The 20,522-nt window shown below is 46.4% G+C and overlaps 3 protein-coding genes across 3 annotated transcripts in view; 1 reads left to right on the top strand and 2 right to left on the bottom strand.

Annotated features, from left to right (window-relative positions):
- SNX11 (sorting nexin 11) overlaps positions 1 to 20,522 on the top strand; it is a 393,545-nt gene that overhangs the window by 232,482 nt on the left and 140,541 nt on the right. The window lies entirely within an intron of this gene.
- On the bottom strand, positions 9,600 to 11,933 carry HOXB5 (homeobox B5). The gene is made up of 2 exons (XM_050327975.1): positions 11,384 to 11,933; positions 9,600 to 10,424 (listed from the first exon to the last, which is right to left on the bottom strand). The coding sequence occupies exons 1-2, from the start codon at positions 11,931 to 11,933 to the stop codon at positions 10,177 to 10,179; spliced, it is 798 nt and encodes a 265-aa protein (XP_050183932.1). The 3' UTR covers positions 9,600 to 10,176.
- HOXB6 (homeobox B6) lies at positions 15,128 to 17,446 on the bottom strand. Its single transcript, XM_050327982.1, has 2 exons — positions 16,710 to 17,446; positions 15,128 to 15,409 (listed from the first exon to the last, which is right to left on the bottom strand). The coding sequence occupies exons 1-2, from the start codon at positions 17,116 to 17,118 to the stop codon at positions 15,150 to 15,152; spliced, it is 669 nt and encodes a 222-aa protein (XP_050183939.1). The 5' UTR covers positions 17,119 to 17,446; the 3' UTR covers positions 15,128 to 15,149.

Genomic DNA, 20,522 nt, shown 5'->3' with positions numbered 1-20,522 from the left:
GGGCCAAGCCGGGTCCATCCCAGCAAGGAGATAAATTAGAAATATCCTTGAAAATGATACGTTTAATTTCCTCCCTCTCCCCTCCCCTCCCTCCCTCCTTCCTTCCATCTCTCCAAATGAACCCACTTCAAATGAACGCGCCCCTAAATTGAAAGTTAAACGTTGTGATGTAGGAGGGAATATTACAGGGAAAGTTGGGAGGTGGGCGCTGGATTTTTTTTATTATTATTTATTTTTTATTGCCGTGAAATGATACCTGCTTGTTTTAATACCCCGAAAACAAATGGCCTTTATTATCCATTACCTGTTCTCTAAACCTGGAGTAGAAATGACTGTTCTAGAGAGATAAGTATAGTAATTACAAGGGCGAGGAGATGGATCACCCAAGTTACAACTAAACGGTAGCCCTTATATAGTGATATTTTATAAATACCAAGCAAATTCATGGCAATTAATTAAACCCGAGCCTTATCACGCGAAACAAAACGCTTTACGTTCTCTTGAATTTCACCTACTCCATGAATATATCCGCATCGGGAAAGCAAATGGATTTTCCAGAATGCCTTTCCCAGGGCTCTAATATTCTCTCCCTTTCTCCTCCAAGAAAAATGACCCTTGTTATAAGTATTTAGGCACTGAAAATATTTAAAAGCCGGGGAGGGAAGCAAATTTGTAGGTTTTTGGGGGTTTTTGCCCTCCTTTTTTTTTTTTTCCAGGAGAGTTTGCCTTGCTCCCACTGTTTGCTTAAGAAGCGATTGAAAAGATCTTCCCCAGTCCCAGTGCAAATAATATTTAGAGTTTGGAGGGTTCGAAGTCTGGCAGTGTAGAAATAACTTTGAAATACCAAGGGAAATATTTATTATATCAGTTCATTAAACTGTTGCAGTGACCAGAGTGGAGTCACATTTCAAGCAAGAAATACAAAATATTTCATTCAAATTCCGACGGAAACCGTGCTGCAAAATAAAAATCAGCCACTTTCACCGGACCGAGAGAAACGGGCACTTAAAAACGCCTTTAAATATATCTATATTGAAATTTTTAAAGCCAACAGGCCCTTGATTTTGCCTATATATCATTATTCCAGATTTCCCACGATTAAGGTAGAAACGCAAATAAATCGTGGACGTTATTTCGTGTAATTCTTTTATTTTCTGGGTTGGGATTTGCACTGACACCAAGGACCTGTTAAAAACTGGTCGGTGCTGAGGCTCCGGCACCTCTCCAAGGGCTTTGGAAGTGTTTCCAAGTAAAGATGTTAGAACAGATTTTCACCAACCGTGTCAGACCTTTTTCTTTTTTTTTTTTTTTTTTTTTTTTTCCCCGGGATAATTTAAACCCAATCCAAACAAAATTGACGCTGGAATGAAAATTATTTTTTAACTGCACGCGTTAATATCCTAGAGGGACCTGCACGTAATTGGATTTAATAAATGCATTTCCCCTCATATTCTGTTAATTCGACTCCAAATAGCGTTTCAGGGGTTATCTTAAAAAAATACTAAGAAGTTGCTCGGCGTTTCCTCACGGGAGTCCCAAATCAATCTACCTTATTTTCTACCGACATCCCACCCAAAATCCTGAAACCCCTCTCTTTTTTTTTTTTTTTTTTTTTTTTTTTTTTTTTTTTTTTTTTTTTTTAATTCCTGCCTCTCCTCTTGTGGCTGAAGGTCGCTCCCACCTCGCCATCATCTTCTCCCATCTCTGCCCAGACTCTTCCTCCCACCTCGCCCCCCTCCCCTCTTTCTTTCTCTCCCTCTGCCTTTTTTTTCACACTGACATCAGTCTATCAGGGTTATACACAAGACTGAGTCACGCACAGCGTAAACTTTTGACCCTCAACTTTTTGACCCCTCGAGCTATAATGCTGTACTAACAAGCCCCCCAAGACCAGAGTTACCGTCTACGTCTCCAGAAACCAACGCGGCGCTGACTCTCCTATTTTACTTATTTTAATTTTAAAAGAATAGTGGAGGGGATAATGGACTTTTCTCGGCGATTTTTCTTACCCAAGGGAGAATAAGAAAAAATCGGAGCTTTGCAAACGTTAGATGTTTATCTCCACATCACCCACTGCTCTCTTAGACCACTGCATTTTTTTCTCTCCTTTTGCTCCCCATCACTTTCACATTTTAAAGATCAAACCGCCGTTGAACCGCGTTATTTCTCTTTTATTCGGGATTTCATCTGGGTCCCTCCGCTATTTTTATGGGGTTTTGGAGGGAGGGACAAGGAGGTATGGTGGGGTTTGGAGTATTTTGGCAGGACCGGAGGGCTCGGCGAGGCCGCCCGGGGGGACCCGGAGCTTCCAGCCGGGGGTCCCGGAGCCGCCGCGCGGGGGTCGCGGGGCTGGGGGGCGGCCGGTCCCGCTCCAGCCCCAGCCCGGCCCGGCTCGGCCCGTCCCTGCTGGCAGTGAACTTGGTCTGAAGCGAGCTCTGCTGGCTGCTTGGGGACGTTACAAGCGATGCGCCTGCACCGAAACCCCCTGCCCGAGGTCGCCCGTTCCCCCCCTGCTCCATCCCCAAAATCCCCCCACACTCCAGCCCCGCTTTTGCCAAGTCTCCCTACATAAACAACCCTGATTTGCCACCAAACAAACGTCCTTTACACAAAATCCCGGCGCTGTAATTTGTTTTGACTTGAAGGGTATATATATATATGTGTGTATATATCCATGGACATACATACACATGTTAAAAAGAGATAAATCAAAGGGGGGAAAAAACCTCGCACTACTCCTATTCTTTCAACGCTCGCTGTCAAAATAGTTTCTTTTGAAAGCTATTTAGGGTAACAGAACACGGAAAAACTACGCCGGGTGGACACCTCTCGAGTTAAGTTATCAACCTCCTTCCAAATATAATTTATTTAACATTAGGAGAGGAAAGAATGGGAAAAATCAGCTCAGACACCGAAATAGCCACGCTCTGAAAGAAAATTTCACTCTTAAATCCATTCTAGGATTGGAAAGAGACCCCAGAGGAGGAGTCAAACCCCATAAAAGTCCTTTTCGCCTTCCCTAATTGAGAGACCTTTATCAAGAGGATTTTAAATAATCCCGTCAGCTTGCTCCCTTCAGGTCGGACGTGTAATAAAAAAAAAAAAAAAAAAGGAAAGGGTTGGGGTTGGGGGAAAGAAAGAGCAATTTCTCAGCCTGAAATTCAGCTGTGGGGGAGGGAAAGGGGTTTGGGGAGCGGAGCTGGAGGGAAGGGGCCGGCTCCTTTGGAAAGCTTTCCCTTCTTGGGGAGGTCACGGCGGGTGCGTGCAGGCTGGACTAATTTACAGGACTGTGGCAAATAAAATAGGTGAATAATCGGAGTTTTCCTCCAAACAGAATGAAATACAAGCCCGAGCGGTGCAAATTCTCGTCCCTGCCGCCAGCCCATCCCTTCCAGGGCAGATAAGGACCCGTAGCCTCCCGACCTTCATTTTTGTGGCCAGGAAGAAAGAAAAAAAAAAAGGGGGAGTGGGGGGGAAATGGAGATCCCTTTGGCTTCTCAAAAGCATAATTACCACATTGTTGGTGTGGGTCTGTATTGGAGCAATATGAACCACGTCCAACCCTTCTGCAGCCCTCCCCCTCCTCTTACTGCCGACACACGCGGGCAGGGGGACTTGGTAAATTAAAAAAAAAAAAAAAAGGGGGGGGAGAGAATGAAAGAAATGGAAAAAAAAAAAAAAAGAAAAAATCCCCACCACAAAACCCTGGAGCTTATGTTTTCCTTAAAAAGGTGACCCGGCAGCCCCGGGGTCCGTGTCGTGTTGTGATACGATGCTCACCCTCTCCTCCGAGAGAGGAGCCGGGGCTGTACAAGTCTGCTGACCTCGGAATGATCCCTCTTGCCTATGAATTATTGATGAGATATGAGCTCTGATTTCTCTTTTCAGTATGCAAACCCCATTATACTGTTAAAATGGCGATTTAATCGTTTAGAATAGCTTCGCTTTTTTTCCAACTCATTTGTGCCCCTTCCTTTTCATTTAATTCTCTTAATTAAATCCTTTAACAGATTTTAATCACTTTTTGTTGAATAAAATAAGACATCATACACATCTGTAACTAGGTTACCTTGGCGAAGTTTGTTTTTGGTGGGGTTTCTTTGTTTTGGGGTTGTTTTTAGTTTGCTCTGTGGCTTTCTTGGTTGGGTTTTGGGGTGGAAGGATATTTGAATTTTTATGTTACGCTGCACCCAGCGAGCAGGGAAGGTCTAAACCGCACAAACGTTAAAAAAAAAAACCCACCAAACTCTAAAATAAAATAAATAAAGCCATGACGTTCAAAATGGCCTGACAACGGCATTGCACCATCGAGCTGCCTTTTGCACGGAGGAGCTCCCCAAACCTCTCTGTGCCGCTCACAGGCACATTCTTCCCTCCCTCCACCCCCCAGTTTAGTGCTGAACGAACCCGGGAACCAAACGGGTGTTTTACGGGTGAAATTCCATCTTTTCGACTCTTCAACAGCAGCCTGGGCAGGAGGGGCCCTTCCTGCCCTGCCCCGGGGAGATGCCCCCCCAAAAAGGCAGTTTGATGAGGGTGTAATTAATACAGATGCTCATCTTGGCTCTCGCAGTCTGGGGAACCTGAGCTTGGCTCTTGGGTGAGAAAGAACTGCTCTGGGGGTGGGCTTTTTGCCCCTTCAGAGTACCAGCCAGGCTTATACACCATTTACTGAACAAAAAAAGGGACAGGACAGGGGGGCTAAAAGGGGGAAAATCGGGTATAGTGGCACCTATTTCTTAAGCAGAGGTACCCTGAGCCAGGTGAACTCACAGGGAAGGTCCTCACTTCGCATTTTTGGGGCAGAGAGCCCCCACCTGCCCAGGCCATCACCATCCTTAGGTTTGAGAGTCCTTAAATCAGAGGTTTCCTCACCTAAACCCGAAGCCACGGCACGAATATCTGCACAACTGCACGTTTAAAACAAGAGATTTTTTTTTTTTTTTGCCTTCCTCAGCAGGAATCACGTCCTGGAGGTTCTCCATATTCTCAGACTCGATATTAAAGCACTTTGTATTTATTCTGTCTCTACAGCTCCAGAAGAACTAATTGTCCCACGTCTGATGTGAGGCACTAAAGTGAGAGAAGCGATGAAAAATGCAGAGGAAAATCCCCGCCTACCTGCACGGTCAGAGCTCCGCTTTCCTGTTTACTCTCCTTATACTTCCTTTTCACCAGAAACAGGGAGATTTTTTTTTTTTTCTCTCTAAAGGATGGGGGGGGGGGGAAAGCCTGTGCTAAACCTGTGACCCCTTCCAGGCTGTAAAACGCCAGACAATGATTCCTCACAGGAAGCTGGACGTTTCACCACGTAAGGGGAAAAAAATGCCTGAGTAAAGCAGAAAAAAAAAAAAAAAAGAAGAAAGAAAAAAGAAAAAAATCCAGCTTGTTAAAACAAAACTAGATAAAAACCCCACAACCAACCCCCAAAAAATGCTACATACTGAAGGTAGAAAACAGATCTCATGGCCAGAGAGGACAGGATTTCTTGTGATCGATTGTAAGGGTGGTATTATTATGCCAAAACCAAAACGAAACCCTCTTTCCCGGTGCCCAGGGTTGTTACCTGTTGTCCCCCCTACAGGCGTCTGATCGTGCAGCTAAACTGCATTGCAAATCCCCTTGCTCTGGAACTCTGCATCTGCTTTCCCCCCCTCCCTTTTAAATAACACGTTTTCTACACCAACTGATTAGAAATGCTGGTATTTGAAAGAAAAAAAAAAAAGGCAAAAAACTCTCTTGTATCTCCCGTGATCAGAGTGGATTTGGAAGTTTGCCTAGGATTATAAAAACTGAATACCTTGGTGTGGGGATCAGACAGTGATGCAGATGATGGATAGGGAAGAGGTGGATGAAGGGATAATCTCTGGATACGCGGGTGGATGACTGTATTTTGGACACACGGTGTTTTAGGGTACGTGAAGGCACTGGATGCAATGTTATATCCCAGGCACACGTTAAGGTGAAGGGAAGTCACTTTTCCTGCCTAAATAGGTCGTTAATAAATCAGGAGAAATAATTTCTGGTCACCAGCACGGACGAGAAGGGTGAAGAAAGAGCAGGCCACCACCTGGTCTAACCCCACCACCATCACAGCCCTCTCCCCACGCCCCTCTCCCCAAATCTCTCCAAGCCCGTGTGGACAAACCGCCTGCAGCCCATCGTGTTCGTGCGGCCAAAATCACCAAGTCCTTCAGCATCCCATAAAATATCTTTATTATCCACTGAAAAGCAGAGATCAGGGAGAGGCTGTTCAGCACAAACCCCGGTCTGCTGGAGAGGGAAGGCTCCCTGCAGCCCCCTTCCCTCGCCTGGATTTGCAGCTTTGGCATCTGTGTTTACAGGCTCCCGGAGCAGATTCGGGGCTGCACTGGCCACCCTCTGACTGCTCCGGGAGAAGCCAGAAGTTCAGATGATGATGGCAAAGATATGAGGAGACACACATGGAGCAGGACAGGAAAAACAGCCCAAGGAAGGAAAAGCAATCTCCAAAGTGTGCTAAAGGGGGACATTCTGCTTTGTGTAAAAGAGACGGACATGTGTCCACCAAATGTTGTCCTACCGTAAAAAAGGGAGAAAGAAAGAGGGGGGGAATAAAAAGAAGCTCGTGACTGTTCTAAATTCTAGGAAACCACCATTCTCCCCCAGCACCTTTGCTGTGAACTATTTTTTTAAAGATTATTTTATTTTTTAAGGAGAGAGGAGGATGAAGGGAGTTGGTTCAGGTGTGGGTGAAGTGTCCCCCCCCCACACCTCCCCTGTAGATGTGACGACTGGGCTTTCAAAAGGAAAAAAATAAGGAGCCTCTCCAGGACTGGGTTGGGGGTTCGAGTTTGGGGGTTTCCCCCTCTATTTTGCTCTAACCGTCCTATTTTGCGAGGACCCTGAGCTGGAAGCCCTGGCCGGGACCACCTGCCCCCACCGCAGCCCCTCGGCCCCGCTCCAGGGCCGGCCCTGCTCTCCTGCCCTTCCCCGCTAACTTGTTTATTTTCCCAAAGAAAGGCGCTGCTGCCCGCCTGGCCCAGAAAGTTGTCACCCTTAGAGGGAGAGAAGGGAATCTGGGAGATCCCGGTGGGTTCAACAAGGTTTGGAGGGTCCGTAGGCAAAGTGCAGCTTCTCTGATTATTTTTCTGTAGCACTTCAAGACAGGCTGGAGACAAAACAGTGGTCAGCAGAGTCTCCACATGGTAGAAATGAACTACGGAAATATGAGGACACTCCTTAGCATTATTAGGGGAAAAAACCACCCCAAACAAGCCGAAACCCAAGAGGAAAAAAAATTTTAAAAAATTAAAATTAAAAAAAAAAAAAAAAAAAAAGCCCTGGGGCTAAAAACACAAAAACAGACCCCCAAACAAACCAACCAACCCTGGTCTCTACACAGGCCCAAAGGAAAAAAAAAAACCAAAACCAAACAAACTGCACACATCTCTTTGGCAAGCAGGTGAAAACAAGTAAAATCCAAAGGTGACAACAACCTGAAGAACACAGACAGAACAGAGCTGATTGAAATGCAAAGGCATGGGCCGGGTTTGTGGCTGTTCGCGAGCAGCATAAACCACCCCGAACCACCTCCACTGAACGAGCAGGAGCAGGAGCCCTTTCACAGGTCGAAGGACAAACCCAAACTTTGCCTGAAGTACACACGTCCCCCGGCAAAGGCAGGATGGAGTTTGCTTTGCGATGATAATGAACCTTTACAGATTTTTTTTTTTTTTTTCTATTTCTCCCGCTTGCACAAAGTTTACTTGCGGGCCTCGAAGCTGGGATGGAAATGTAATGCAATTCCGGCTCTCGGGAGGATGAGAATTAGGACCTCCTAAAAGTGAGAAATAAAGCTCTGAAAGAGAGACAGTCCCTCTTTCCTCCCCGCTCAGCCTTCAGCCATATCAACCCTTTAAAATAGTTTAAGCAGATAATATTTCAGAAGAACTTACTTTCAGGACTCCAGTCTATTGGCTCCCTGGACTGAAAACTGGACCCGCAAAACATGTTCCCTGCAATTGCAACGTTTATCTCATCTGGAAAAGTGCTCACCCATTGCTGCCCCTTACAAGCCAAACCAAGCAGTTAAAGTGTCACTTAACATTCTAGAGAATGTGAAATATATTGTACATTGTCAACTCCCCAAAACCATAAAACTAACTTTATGGACCTCACGTGACTTTTGAGAGCCAGTGAGGGGTATCTGTCTGAGGTCTGGGCGATTTTTACGATCTAACTTCTAGATAAAACCCTATCCATTTGACATCTAAATGTCATACCCACTTTTGGTATAGTTTGCTATTGGTAAAAAAAAAAAAAAAAAAAAAAAGGAAAGAAAGGAAAAAAAAATACCAAAGGAAGGCGAGCAAATGGTTTGGGATCTGACAGTCCACTTCACATCCCTCTCAAAATCACTTAAGAAGTACCTAAACAGTGGGAGATTAAGTTTGGTAAGTTTTAAGCTCCAACTTTACTTGCTACGAACAAAAAAGCCTAAGCTTGTATTGTAGAGATGTCAGTGGCGTTTTGCCAAATCGAGCGACTTTAAACCGGAGTATCTCGTGCCTTGTTAGATTCCCTGGGTAGCGAAATGGCAACATTTGCCATCTTTGATGATGTTAAATTATCTGCAGCCAAAATGCCTCGTTGTAGTGTCAGTAGTTGCAGAGCTGCGAGCTGTTATTTACATGTTAAGCCAGAGGCTGAGAGGTAAAAGCACAATAACCCGAGGACGAGAAGTGGCGGAGAGCTCAGCTTAGCACAGAAATGTGTTCTTTAGAGACGTGTTCGGTACCTCAGCAGATCTCTGCCAGCACACGGACCTGCAATCTCTAGAGCACAGTTTGACGCGTTCGTAGATGTGTCTGCGATACCTCTGGCTTTTGAAATGTGCCTGTTTACAGCTGACAATTCCTGAAACGCACGCGAGTGTGCCGGGGAAGCGTTTAAACCGCGGGAGTGCAACTTGAAGGACTTGCGAGCAGTTTGTGCGATCCGGTGCGGTGTCTGGGGGGGGGGACTGTGTTGTTTTGGGGGACACGGCGTTTTGGGGCAGCGCGAAGCCTGGTGTTTTATTCCCGCGCGGTGCCAGAAAGGTGTTTGGTGGGGATATTTGGTGTCTCGGAGCTCCCAGGGATGCCCAGGAGAGGCTGCAGCTCTGCTGAGGGCTCCCAGCTCCATGCCAGGCATCTCCCCGGCTTTAGCACGAGCTGCAGTTCTCCGAGGTTGTGTACAAAGTGCAACCGGGAGCCTTTTGTGAATAGGAGAAACGTTTATTTGACTTCAAGTAAAGCTACAAACAAATACAAAAAGCTTATTGGCAAAGTACTAACAGGCAGCTAGACATGACAGATGCCATTTTTACACATAACATTGCATTCACTCTGCCCACTACGACCCGGCTATTAGTCACATCAGAAATATTTCTAGTATTTACAAACATTAGAGCACTCCATTGTTGGTCCGATTTTATACATTTTTTTTTCCTTTTAATAGTGAAGTTTACCCACGTCTAAGAGTACGTCTCGGAATTAGCCTGGGACTAGAAATCCTGGCCTGAAGTTTGGACTAAAACACAGACTGGACAATTTTAAGACAGAAAGATACAAGAGCTGTTTCCTTTTTTTTTTTTTTTTCTTTTTTCCATTTTTTAAATTTTTGTTTGGTTTTTTAGACTATTTTTTTTCTGCGACTGTAGTGCAGGAACCCCCGATTTTAGCTTAGGCAGAGAAGAACTCACCCAAAAGCAGTAAACTCAGAAAAGAGGGAAAAGAAAAGAATCCCAACAAATAAACAAACAATCGTATCTGTTCTCAGTTTATAAATAAGTTATAACATTTAAAGAGCTCACAGAACACATGCTAGCTTTCCAGAAAGCATCAAGAGAGCACGGACACATACATTTATAAGAACAACAAGAGCATGAGGAGCATCTGGAAATAAAATTTAATTAAAAAAAAAAAAAAAAAAGAAAAAATCTTTTTTTTAAAAAAAAACCCCAAACAGAACAAGACATGAACTCAGTCCTGGGATAACAGTACCATAAGAGTTGTTTTAGAATAGCAACAACATGCCGAAAAGAAGGTGCCTCACTGTACAGTACTCGGGAACTAAGATCTGCGGCGCTTTATTTATTTATTTCTCTCTCTTCTCGCCTCCTCTTCTTTCTCCTCGATATTCCTCCTCTAGAATTTATGGCTGAAAGGCGCTGCCCGCCGAGGCTAAGCTCATGCTTTTCAGTTTATTATCCTTCTTCCATTTCATCCTCCTGTTCTGGAACCAGATTTTGATCTGGCGCTCGGAGAGGCAGAGAGCGTGAGCGATCTCTATTCTCCTCCTGCGGGTGAGATATCTATTGAAGTGGAATTCCTTTTCCAACTCCAGGGTCTGGTAGCGAGTGTACGCTGTCCTCGCCCTCTTACCGTCTGGTCCAGTCATGTCTGAATAACACGGACAACAGCGGGGTTTGGGTTTTTGGCTTTCTGCTAGAATTTCTTTTTGTTTAAGGCTATTTTTCTTTTTCCTTTTTTTTTTTTTTTTTTTTTTAAACCGGCGTAAAATATTCGCCTTGCTCCTGCAGCTTGGAAAGCTGCTTATTCCCCAAATAACAGCCCCCCCTCCTCCTCTTTCTCCCACACCCCCAGACACGTGTAAAACCCCCCACCCTTGGCCCCTCCAGAACCGACATTCCCAACTCAATATCCATAATTTAACTGGAGAAGCGAGAGCTTGAAATCTCCCTTTTTTCGCCTCTGCCTGGGGTGTTTCTGGGTCTGTTTGCAGGGAATGTCAGGGTTAGTGCTGCTTTCTTGTCTCCAGGAGAAAACCAAGAAGGGAAGGGGGGGGGGGTCGCTACTCCCCGTGTATCTCCTCGCAATTTTGGTTTTAAGAGCAGATTGTCAAGAATACACCCGGCAAAATAAGAGTAGGAAAGGACTGGGAGACCCATCTGTGCATATAATGCCATTTTAATGGTCAATTCTTTCCTTTCCCCCCCCACCCCCAAGGAACACCCCCCTAGCCTCAATTTTTAAATTACCTTCTCCCACCGTCCACATAGTGCTACGAGCTTAAAATAAGCACCCCTTTCGCGGCAAAGAATAGAGAAACTAAAATAAAATCGACCCCCCCACACCCCTCCCTTCCAGGCGCCAGAGGCAGCTTTAAAGCAGCGATCAGAGCAAGAAATACAAAAGCAATAAATAGCTGCGTTTCTGATCAAAGCGCCTCCACCGAATAAAAGGAAGGAGAGGAAAAAGGGAGTGGGGTGGGGGGGGGTGGAGAGGGAAAAAAAGGGGGGGAAAGGGGAAAAAGAAAAAAAGAAAGACGAGAGAAAAAGAGAGGGGGGTGCGAAAATAAACAACAACAACGACAACGACGGAAAAAGAAGTAGCTGTACCATGGCTAATGTGAAGTTTCCTCATCCAAGGGAATATCTGAGGTGCCTGCCCTTCTGTTGCTGCGGTGGAGGTTGCGATGGGCTCTGCCTGCGCTCGGGGGATGCTGCTGCTTATTGGAGTGCCCTCGTCGGCTCCCGAGGACGCGCTGGTCTCGTCTAGTTCTGTGAAATTTGTGTTGGTGGTGCTGGCAGAAGTAGCTTGGTCGGAGGGGGACGGGGCGGGTTTGCCTCCATGGCTCTCGCTGTTGGAGCAGGGAAGGGAGTCGGGAGAAGATAAGGAGCAGCTAGACGCCTGTCTAAACCTGCTCTCCTGAGCTGGAGAAGGGAAACCGCGGGAGCTCTCCCCCACAGCCCCAAAGTGACTAGAGGAGGCTGAGCGGTTGATGCTAAGGTCCATCCCATTGTAGTTGTAGCCATAAGAGCTGGAATGCATGGTGCTTGAATCTCTGTAAGAACCGTTCATGGAACTGCTGGTCCCATAATTTAGTAACTGATAGTCGGGGCCATTTGGGTAGCGCCCTGAGAACGAGTTTACAAAGTAAGAGCTCATTTGGGTTATTTTGGAGGGCTTGATTTGTGGCTCGTGGTCGTTATAACCCTGTGCTTGACGATTTATGATGTATTAATGAATTATAGCAATGCACTGTACTTCGTTTTTGCTATGTATGCGGCCAAATATGGGGGGAGGGTGGGGGGTGCGTTTGGGAATCACGTGCTTTTGTTGACCAGTCGTAAATTCTCACTGATGACCTCAAGAGGTAATTCATGCTCTATGGTTACAAATAATGACGATCGCGGAGCCGTTTAGGCCCGACTCGGTGCGCGGCGCCCCCAAATCCCCGGGCGCGCCGGCGCCGCCATCGCCCCCCACCTTGGCGGACCGCGCCACCTGCCGGCAACGCGGGGGCGGTGCAGCCCCTCCCGGGGGGGCCCCCGAGCCCCCCAAAACCTCCCCATCCCCTCCTCTCCCCACCACGGCCCCCGTCCCACCACGCTTTTATTCCCTCTTTTTTTTTCTTCTCCAAAAAAAAAAAAAAATTAAAAAAAAAAAATCGACACCCAGACGACACACACACACAAAAAAAACAACCCAAAAAAACCGCGTGGAGGGATATTGGGGGAGGTTGGGGTGGTGTGTTCTCGCCGCGCTGTCCCCGCGTGGATCTTCTTGTCCTTTTTATTAAAGTCTTTGATTTCTTCCTTTTTGTAAAAATAATAATAATAAAAAAAAGCGGCGGGGAAGTTTGGGAGGAGGCGAGGGATGAGGTGCCGGCTCGCTGGGAGGCCGGGAGGGTCTTCTCTGGTGATATCTGGAGTGGGGGGCAATGAGAAGCTGCTTGTTGAGGAGGGACCGTGTGTGCTTTGGGGTTATTTCGCGTGGTTCTGGCCAGAAAAGTCGAGGTTTCTTGCACGCTGAGCGTGGGGCCAGCGATGCGGTCGCACCTTAATTCTGGAGGGGAAAATAAAACAAAAAAAGAAAAAGGAAAAAAAAAAGGGGGAAACGAGGGGGTAGGAGAAAGGAAAAGGAGGGAAAATCCGGCCGGTGGAACTGGTTGACAACATTGCTTTTAGGATATTCTTGTTCCTGAGCGTTTCACGTTGTCTTTGGACACAGCATTGTGCTAGGAGGTTTTTCCTTCCCATTTGTTAACCTGCAAGGAATACTGGGGAGCAAAAGCACTCTGAAATTGGTAAAAACGTTGGGAAAGGGCTGCGCTTTGTTAAGCATTACTTTCTTTTTTTTTCCCCCTTCTCTATTTTTTTTCTCTCTCTCTCTCCTTTCTTTTTTCTTTTTCTTTTTCTTTTTCTTTTTTTTTTTTTTCCAAGGCAGTTTAGGAATTTCATCTGCTTGTCTGCAACTCATTGGAAATTATGCGCCATATTGAAAGTGACATATAATTATAATAATTACGGGCAATGAAAAGCGTGGCAATAATAGTAAATGTCCTACAGCTGTGAAGCTTCTGCATGAATTGATTTTAAAAGTGACTGACATTAAACCAGCTTGTGGCATGGGGGAATGCATTCATACATAGGTATTTCTGCTGGGGAGTGGGGAAAGGGGATGGGAGGCAGGAGATGCTGTTTCAAGGCGTTTTCCCCCCGCGAAGCTGCAGAAAACGGTGTCCGAAATCGGCTGGGCTGCTCGCTTGTTCGCAGATCTAAATCCCTCAGCAGAAAGAGCAGTTCCTTTCGTTTCATTGCCCAAACCCAGGAAAAGTTGGCTGCTTGCACGGGGTTCCTTGGTGCGGAGCAGGAACGGTCCCCATCCCATCCCCAGCGGAGTCCGCCTCTCCCAAGGAGCCACTGGAAACGCTTTCAAGGGAAAATAAAAATCTGCTCCTTCAAAAGAGCTCGTTAGATTTAGTTTAGAATTTTTTTTTTTTACGCCTTTCCCCCCCCTCACCCACCTCAAATGGACGCTGAATCCCTGGAGCTGAGGAGCTCCTGGTTTCGCAGGGCAAATTCCCTGGAAATCTGGACTTTTTTGCGATACACTTCGCTTTGATTTGGGGATGTGAAGTAAGGGAGCAGATGTTTGAAAGATGCTAGGCAAATGTTAGGTATCTTTGGTAGATGAATGAGAGCATATTTTTGCCCGTTTCCTTGATTTATTATGTATATGGAGAGCGTTTCGTCATAACTCTTTGTACTGTAACAATAAAAAAGAGCGATACTAAAGCAGAATGTCAGCGAGGAAATACTATTGGTGAAAGGTCTTCCATTTGAGATTAGACAAAAAGAGGGAAAACCAGATTTATCTCTCCACTGTAACTTCCGTGTTGCTTCGAGTTGCTTGTCCTTGCAGATTAGAAGACATTGTCATACAGAGGGAAGCAAGGCTTTCTTTACAACCCTCTGCTCCTTAAGAGTGGCAAGTTCCCCTGGAAAAGGGAAAGATAATAACAATAACAGCAATAATAATGACAGGGGGGTGTGCGTGAGATCGAAGACTTCGCTTTTATTAGAGAATTCCATGTTCATACCTAAGACAAACTTCAAACACAACACGTACAAAAATTAATAAAATAGAACTTTCTGTTGTTGCTTTTGCATCCTTTTAGGTAGTACTCGTTCTTTCAGTAGATTTTCCTTAAAAAAAAAAAAAAAAAAAAAAAAGAGGCAAAAAAACCCTCCCCAAAACAAATTACAAAGACCCCAGGGCTTGATTAATTTACCAAAGGAGAAAAAAATAAAGGAAAAAAAACAAAACTAAACAAACCTATGTCAACCGTGCATGAAACATTTTTACAAAATTAAGACAATAAACACCCCAAATGACATATATTGCAGCACTTCCATTAAATACAAGAGTTAGCAGATTACTAACAGTGACACCAAGGGTAGAAACACGGCTAGGAGTCCTTTTTTTTTTTTTTTTTTTTCCTCTTTCCCTTCCTCTCCCTCCTTCTCTCTCTATCTCTTCACTTTTTAATTATTGTTATTATTATTTCATTGCAGGGGGAGGAGGGGGGTGGAGTGGGAGGGAAGGGAGGTCTAGGAAGGGAAAAAAAAAATAATTAAAAACGCAACTAGAAGCCTGAATTTTTTTTTCTGGACACAACAGAACACTGGGAATACGAGTCCATGGCATTGGTGGCCCAAACTTTCTGCTGCTGCCGCTGCTGCAGAGGGCTTGTCCCACCAACGTGCAGGTTTTCCCTGTCCTCGCAGCCAGCCCACACCCCCCTCATCCTCTCGGCTCTCACACACACTCACTCACTCCCTAATTTTTTTTTTCCTGTGTGTGTTTTAAATAATACTTTCACTCCGCCGTTTTCTCCTCCTCCTCCTCCGCGCTGAGTTGCGAGGAGTTGAGCAATTTATTCTCTTTTTTCCACTTCATCCTGCGGTTCTGGAACCAAATTTTGATTTGCCGCTCCGTCAGGCAGAGGGAATGGGCGATCTCGATGCGCCGGCGCCGGGTCAGGTAGCGGTTGAAGTGGAATTCCTTCTCCAGCTCCAGCGTCTGGTAGCGGGTGTAGGTCTGGCGGCCTCGACGGCCGCTGGGCCCGAAGGAAGAACCTGTGACACCCGCAAAAAAAAATAGGAAACAAATAGGAGACACGTAGGAAACAAATAGAGGGGGAAATAGGGGGAAATGGAGGGGGGAAGGAGAGGAATAAAGGACCCTGGAGAGGAAAAAAAAAAGGGGAGCCCCGAGGTTTAGTGGAGCGCGGAGATGCCGGCTCAGCCGCCCCGCACAGGGCTGTGTGGCCGCTCCCCTGCCCTCCAAAGGCTCTGGCCAACTGCAGCTGAAGCCCCGCGCTTGGGAAGCCCTGAGAGGTTCCCTGGCCGGGCCGCAGCCGCGGAGGATCCGCGGCCGCGCAGGGGGGTTAATGCTGGACTTGCCCGGCCGAGCAGGGCTGGGGAGACAGGGCCAGATCTATCTTATTCCGGCATGAAAAATCGCAAGGTGTTCTCAGCACCCCCCCTCGCCCGCCCTCGCTGTTTTCCACCCTACCGGCAACTGTAATAGATCTGAGCATTTAAGCAATAATGAAGTGGATCGATCTGCCCAAACTCTGCATTAAAGAGGACACAACACTTTATGTCCCTGCGCTAATGGACATCAATTTGGAACTTAAAAGGCAACAAATGCATCTAAACAGGGGAAGGAGGGTAGCGAGCCTCTATTATTTTTCTTTCCCCCCCCCTCAAGTTGTTGTTTTGTTTTTTTCCTTTTTTTTTTTTTTTCTTTTTAATTCTGATTGAGGAAACAGCACTTAAAGAAGTCATATATCACCAGGGGGAAAAAAGAATCCTCCCCAGGCAGACTTTTCATTATGCGTGAATTTCATTAAAAATGTAACCGTCTCCCTTCACGTATTTAAACACTTCTATATTATTTAACTCCAGATCGGGTAGCCAGCGAGAGAGGGAGCTGCGTGGGGGTGTGGGTCCGTGTGTGTGTGTAAAGTCATCCAGATCTGATTTAGAAAAGATATCTCCCTGTGCGTGTTGGGGGAAAGACAGAGACAAATCGTTGTAGCTGAGTGACACGCAAACTGGAATGTGGAAAAGAGAAAAAAAAAAGGGGGGGGGAGGAAGAGAAATACTGTATTGGGATTTAAATACGGGGCAAAGTTTTTAGCTCGGGGGGGTTGCTGGGAGAAAATGCTTCAGCGGTGGGAAGTTTTGGTGCGTGTCAGGAGCAAGTTGGAGCCTCTCGTGTCGCCTAAGTTCCCCGCTGGAAGTTTGGGCTCTAAAGTGAACCTTATTCCTGCTTCCCTCGCTCGCTCGCTCTCTCTCTCTCTGGCGGTTAACAAATAAGAAAGGGGGGGAGGAGATTGATGTATTTATTTCTGTAAAAGAGTAAACTCACTATTGCAAGAGTTCATCCGCTGCATCCAGGGGTAAACCGGGGCGGAACACTTTTGCTCCTCGCTCTCTCCGAACACAGTTTTGCTCTGCGCGCAGTCCGACTTGCGCGGCTCGGGGGCGAAGGGCACCTCGTCCAGGCTGGGGGGGGCGCACGCAGGGTCCTTCTCCCTGAAAAAGCCGCCGGCCCCATAGTCACAGGCGGAGCCGCGGCTGTAGGCTCCGTTGCTTTGCTGGTAGTAAGGAGAGGAGGAATAGCCCTTCTCCTGGACGCCCGTGGCTCCATAGGTGGTGGGGTAGTGCCTCAAAGGATCCGCATAGCCCGAGGGATATAGCGGGATCTGTCCCAGGAAGGGCTCCTGCCCCGCCGCCAGACTCACCGGGAAGGTCGAGTTGACAAAATAAGAACTCATTGGAAGGAGCCTCGCCGTCCTTTCCCGGCTTTATGATTTGTTGTGTTTTATAGTCCAAGTGGTTTAGCTATTAGTAGTATATCGGAGATTGGGTTTTAGCTGAAGGGAGATGGCGTGGTGCCAGCGAGGGACACAAGGAAATACAACCATCTGATCATGGGCTGACCAATAGCAGGCGCCTGAGGTTGCAAAATAGCACCCATGAGGAGCTGAGATTGCACCAGGGACCCTAAGAACAAACCATCCACCCCCTTTTCCCTCCCTTTTAAACAACAGAAATGCACCCCCTTAACCAAATATATAATATCTGCCGAAAGAAACATTCCCGGCGCGCTCGGAGCTTCATAAATAAATAAACGTGTGTTCCCCCCCTCCCTTCCTCCCTCCCCCGGAGCTCAGCGCGGGGGTGTGCGAGCGCCCGTCTGCACGGATGGCGGTGTGCGCGCCTATATATATTTATATATATTTACACATATGTAACGTGGACAAATACCCGCTGTAAGTGGAGGGGAGGGGGGGGGAAGAGTTAATCATTTGCATTCGGAAAACTTAAACCCCTCGTGTTTGCAAATCGTCCTAAAATGTCCGGGTACTTCGCTAGAGTTAAATAAAACCTGGGAGGGGGCTGGGGAGGGAGAGGAAAAAAAAAAAGAAATAAAAAGTTTTTTGTGCGAACTTTGCAAGGAGGTGATCCTGCCGGGTTGATTAAGTTAGATTTGCTATATGAGAAGAAATCGGTTTTGACAACATATTTCGGTTCGTGCTTGTCTAATTACCATAGATTAGCACTCCCTGCTCAGGAAAGCTGCGCTCGATTGAACCCAACCATCCCTTTGCATCTATTGCATCTTTCCCCTCTCTCGTTTCTGCAAAAGCTCCGTATTCCGAAGATAAATGGAAAATCGAAGTATTTCCCTCATCCTTTGCTAAATCCCGATCTCCTCCGGTGTCCGGCACCGCATTGTGCCCTCTTGCGTTTTTTTGTTAATACCAAATCTATGCCCGACCTTTTATGGCTAAAAAAGAGCCTTGAGTTATGGTCAAAAGCTGAGTTTATTGATTGTTACCGATCGAGATGTCGGGGGGGGTTCTAAGGAGGGCAAAGCTGCCCCGGAGGTGCGCAGGGTTCGCACCCCCCGCTTTGAGCCCGTCCCCAATGCAAAACAGCTATTTCTGCAAAGTTCGAAGGCTGGAGAGGGTAACGCCGAAAGTCTCGAGCAATTCCCCGTCACCCTAAAAGCTCCACTTCGCTCTGGGCTTGCTCTGGGTTTTTGCCTCTCCCGGTTTGCCCGGATTCGCTGGCCAGAGATGGGCTTTGCTCTACCTGTGCATCCCCCCCTTCAGCTCCTCGGTTGCTCAAGGTAGAACTGCAGATCTGCTCGCCGCCTGCTTTATTTTCAAGTGGGAAAATCAAAGTCATCGCACAGGAAAACAAAACAAATAAAATTAAAAAAAAATCCGCCTAAATTAACCCCAGGACCGTGCCCCGATCATTCCCGTTTTATCAAGGATTTGTTTCCTGTCCGAATTTGTAACCATCTGTCTGTCGGGTCTGATACGCAGTGAAATGACACGCCTTATAATACACACTCCCCACTACTTGAATCTGTGAATGTGTGTGCCACAAATCTAGAATTACATGTATTACATGGTGGCTGTAGAGCTGCCAATGCGGCTCTCTCTGACGGAGCTTTAAGTATCTACGAAACCGGGATCTTATTACGAGCTAATTTATTTTAAACATCGTGTTTACAGCAGCAAAGCCAAGATTGTTTCATGCCACGGCTGCAATGAACATTTCGACTGAAACGTAATCCTTATAATTCAAGGAAATAACATGCAAAGGAAGTAGTTTTCCATCCTCCACCCCCTCTCTGACTGATATCTTTTATATTTGTTCTTGCAGAGTTTCCCTTTGTGTATGGAATGGACCCAAACTTACGTAGATCTGCTTTATTGGTATGCAAGGAAAAAAAAATGTGAGATTGAAAGGGAACGGTGACCAGAGAAGAAGGAAAAAAAAAAAAAAAAAAAAAGCTCAGATGAGAGCCTGAAGTTTTCTGCTTTGCAGGAGCCGAACAGCTCATACATTTGATTAGAGAGTTACGCAATATTTGTAGCTCTGCAAACCCAGTGATTATCTGGCAGCAGCAACCCCGCATGCAAATTTTTGGGCAAAGAAATGGGATGTCCTGATAATTCAATGCGTGAGTACATCTGCTGAAAATGTTTGCTCTCATATTTTCTCCCACTTCTCGTGATTGCTCTGCAAATAAATCCCTCCAAATAGTTTGGGGGGTGAGGGGGGAGGGTGGAATCTCATACCCCCAGATCCCAACGCTGCTCGTTGTCGTAATTTGTGGCTGAAACAGGCTCTTTACGTAGTTTGACAGTCGACATTTTAAAAGAAAATAAACCCGTTCTAACTGAAGGTGACCGCTTGCTAATTGCCTATTGCTGACATCTTAGATGCGCTATAGAAAAAAAAAACCCTTTCCTCTTAGAAGGACGACCCTATAAGTGGTTATTTGGGGGAGTTTAAAAGAAAACTTGGTTCCCAACTTGGGGGAAAAAAAAACCACAAACCCCAACAACCCAAAGCATGTCATAGTTTTCATCTTCCAGAGGGTCAGGCCCGCGGTCTAATTGATTTGCCACCTATGATACATGTAAATACGAGCAGAGGTCTTTAAACCGCACTAAATCTCCGAGAATTGAATGTTAAAGCACAGGCGTGGTTTCTGCTCCCAGTTCGGTAGCTTGAAATGTGTAATTTAAAATATAAAAGTCCGGGTTATTAGTGTAGCTGTTTAACAGACGCCCTCCCGCCTGAGGTCCGAAGTAAATCCGAGACGGATTTTGCGAATGTATTTTCTTTGGACGCCTCCAACGCCAGCTCAGCCGGGAGGGAGACAGACAGGAGCAACAACGGCTGAAGCCAGCTCGTGCAGTAGCCCTTAAGTTAGACTGGTCTCTGAGGGCACCGATGGGCGCATCTTCCTGCAGTTTTTGGCCTCATCTCCCCCAAAAACAGGCGCAAGGTTTGCTGAGAAGGAGCCCTAAAGTGGGGAACTGGCGAGACGCACCAGAAGGTGGTCTAAAGCATTTAACTGCTCTGCGAGGGCGGCTTTCCCCTCCTGACAGACATCACTCAGCTGCCAGGGAATAAATAAAGATAAAGACAAGAATTTACAGTATGTACAACCCCAGTTCTCTGCTCAGGAAGGTCCCACTTTTTGTCGCTTGGCTTTTTCTGGCCAGCGAAGACCAAGCCCACCAAGCAGAGCCAGGCAGATAGATGAGGGGATTAAAACAACACCCAAATATTTCGAAATGAAAACAGAACAGAGCATTGCTTGTGTGAAAGCTGAAACCGCTAAGAACTTGGTAAAGAGTTCAGTGCA

This window comes from Myiozetetes cayanensis, unplaced genomic scaffold, assembly GCF_022539395.1.
Source record: "Myiozetetes cayanensis isolate MyiCay16 unplaced genomic scaffold, myiCay2020 scf35, whole genome shotgun sequence".
NCBI lineage: Eukaryota > Metazoa > Chordata > Aves > Passeriformes > Tyrannidae > Myiozetetes > Myiozetetes cayanensis.
The sequence above is the reverse complement of the archived record's forward strand: the minus strand, read 5'-3'. Positions and strand labels throughout refer to the sequence as shown.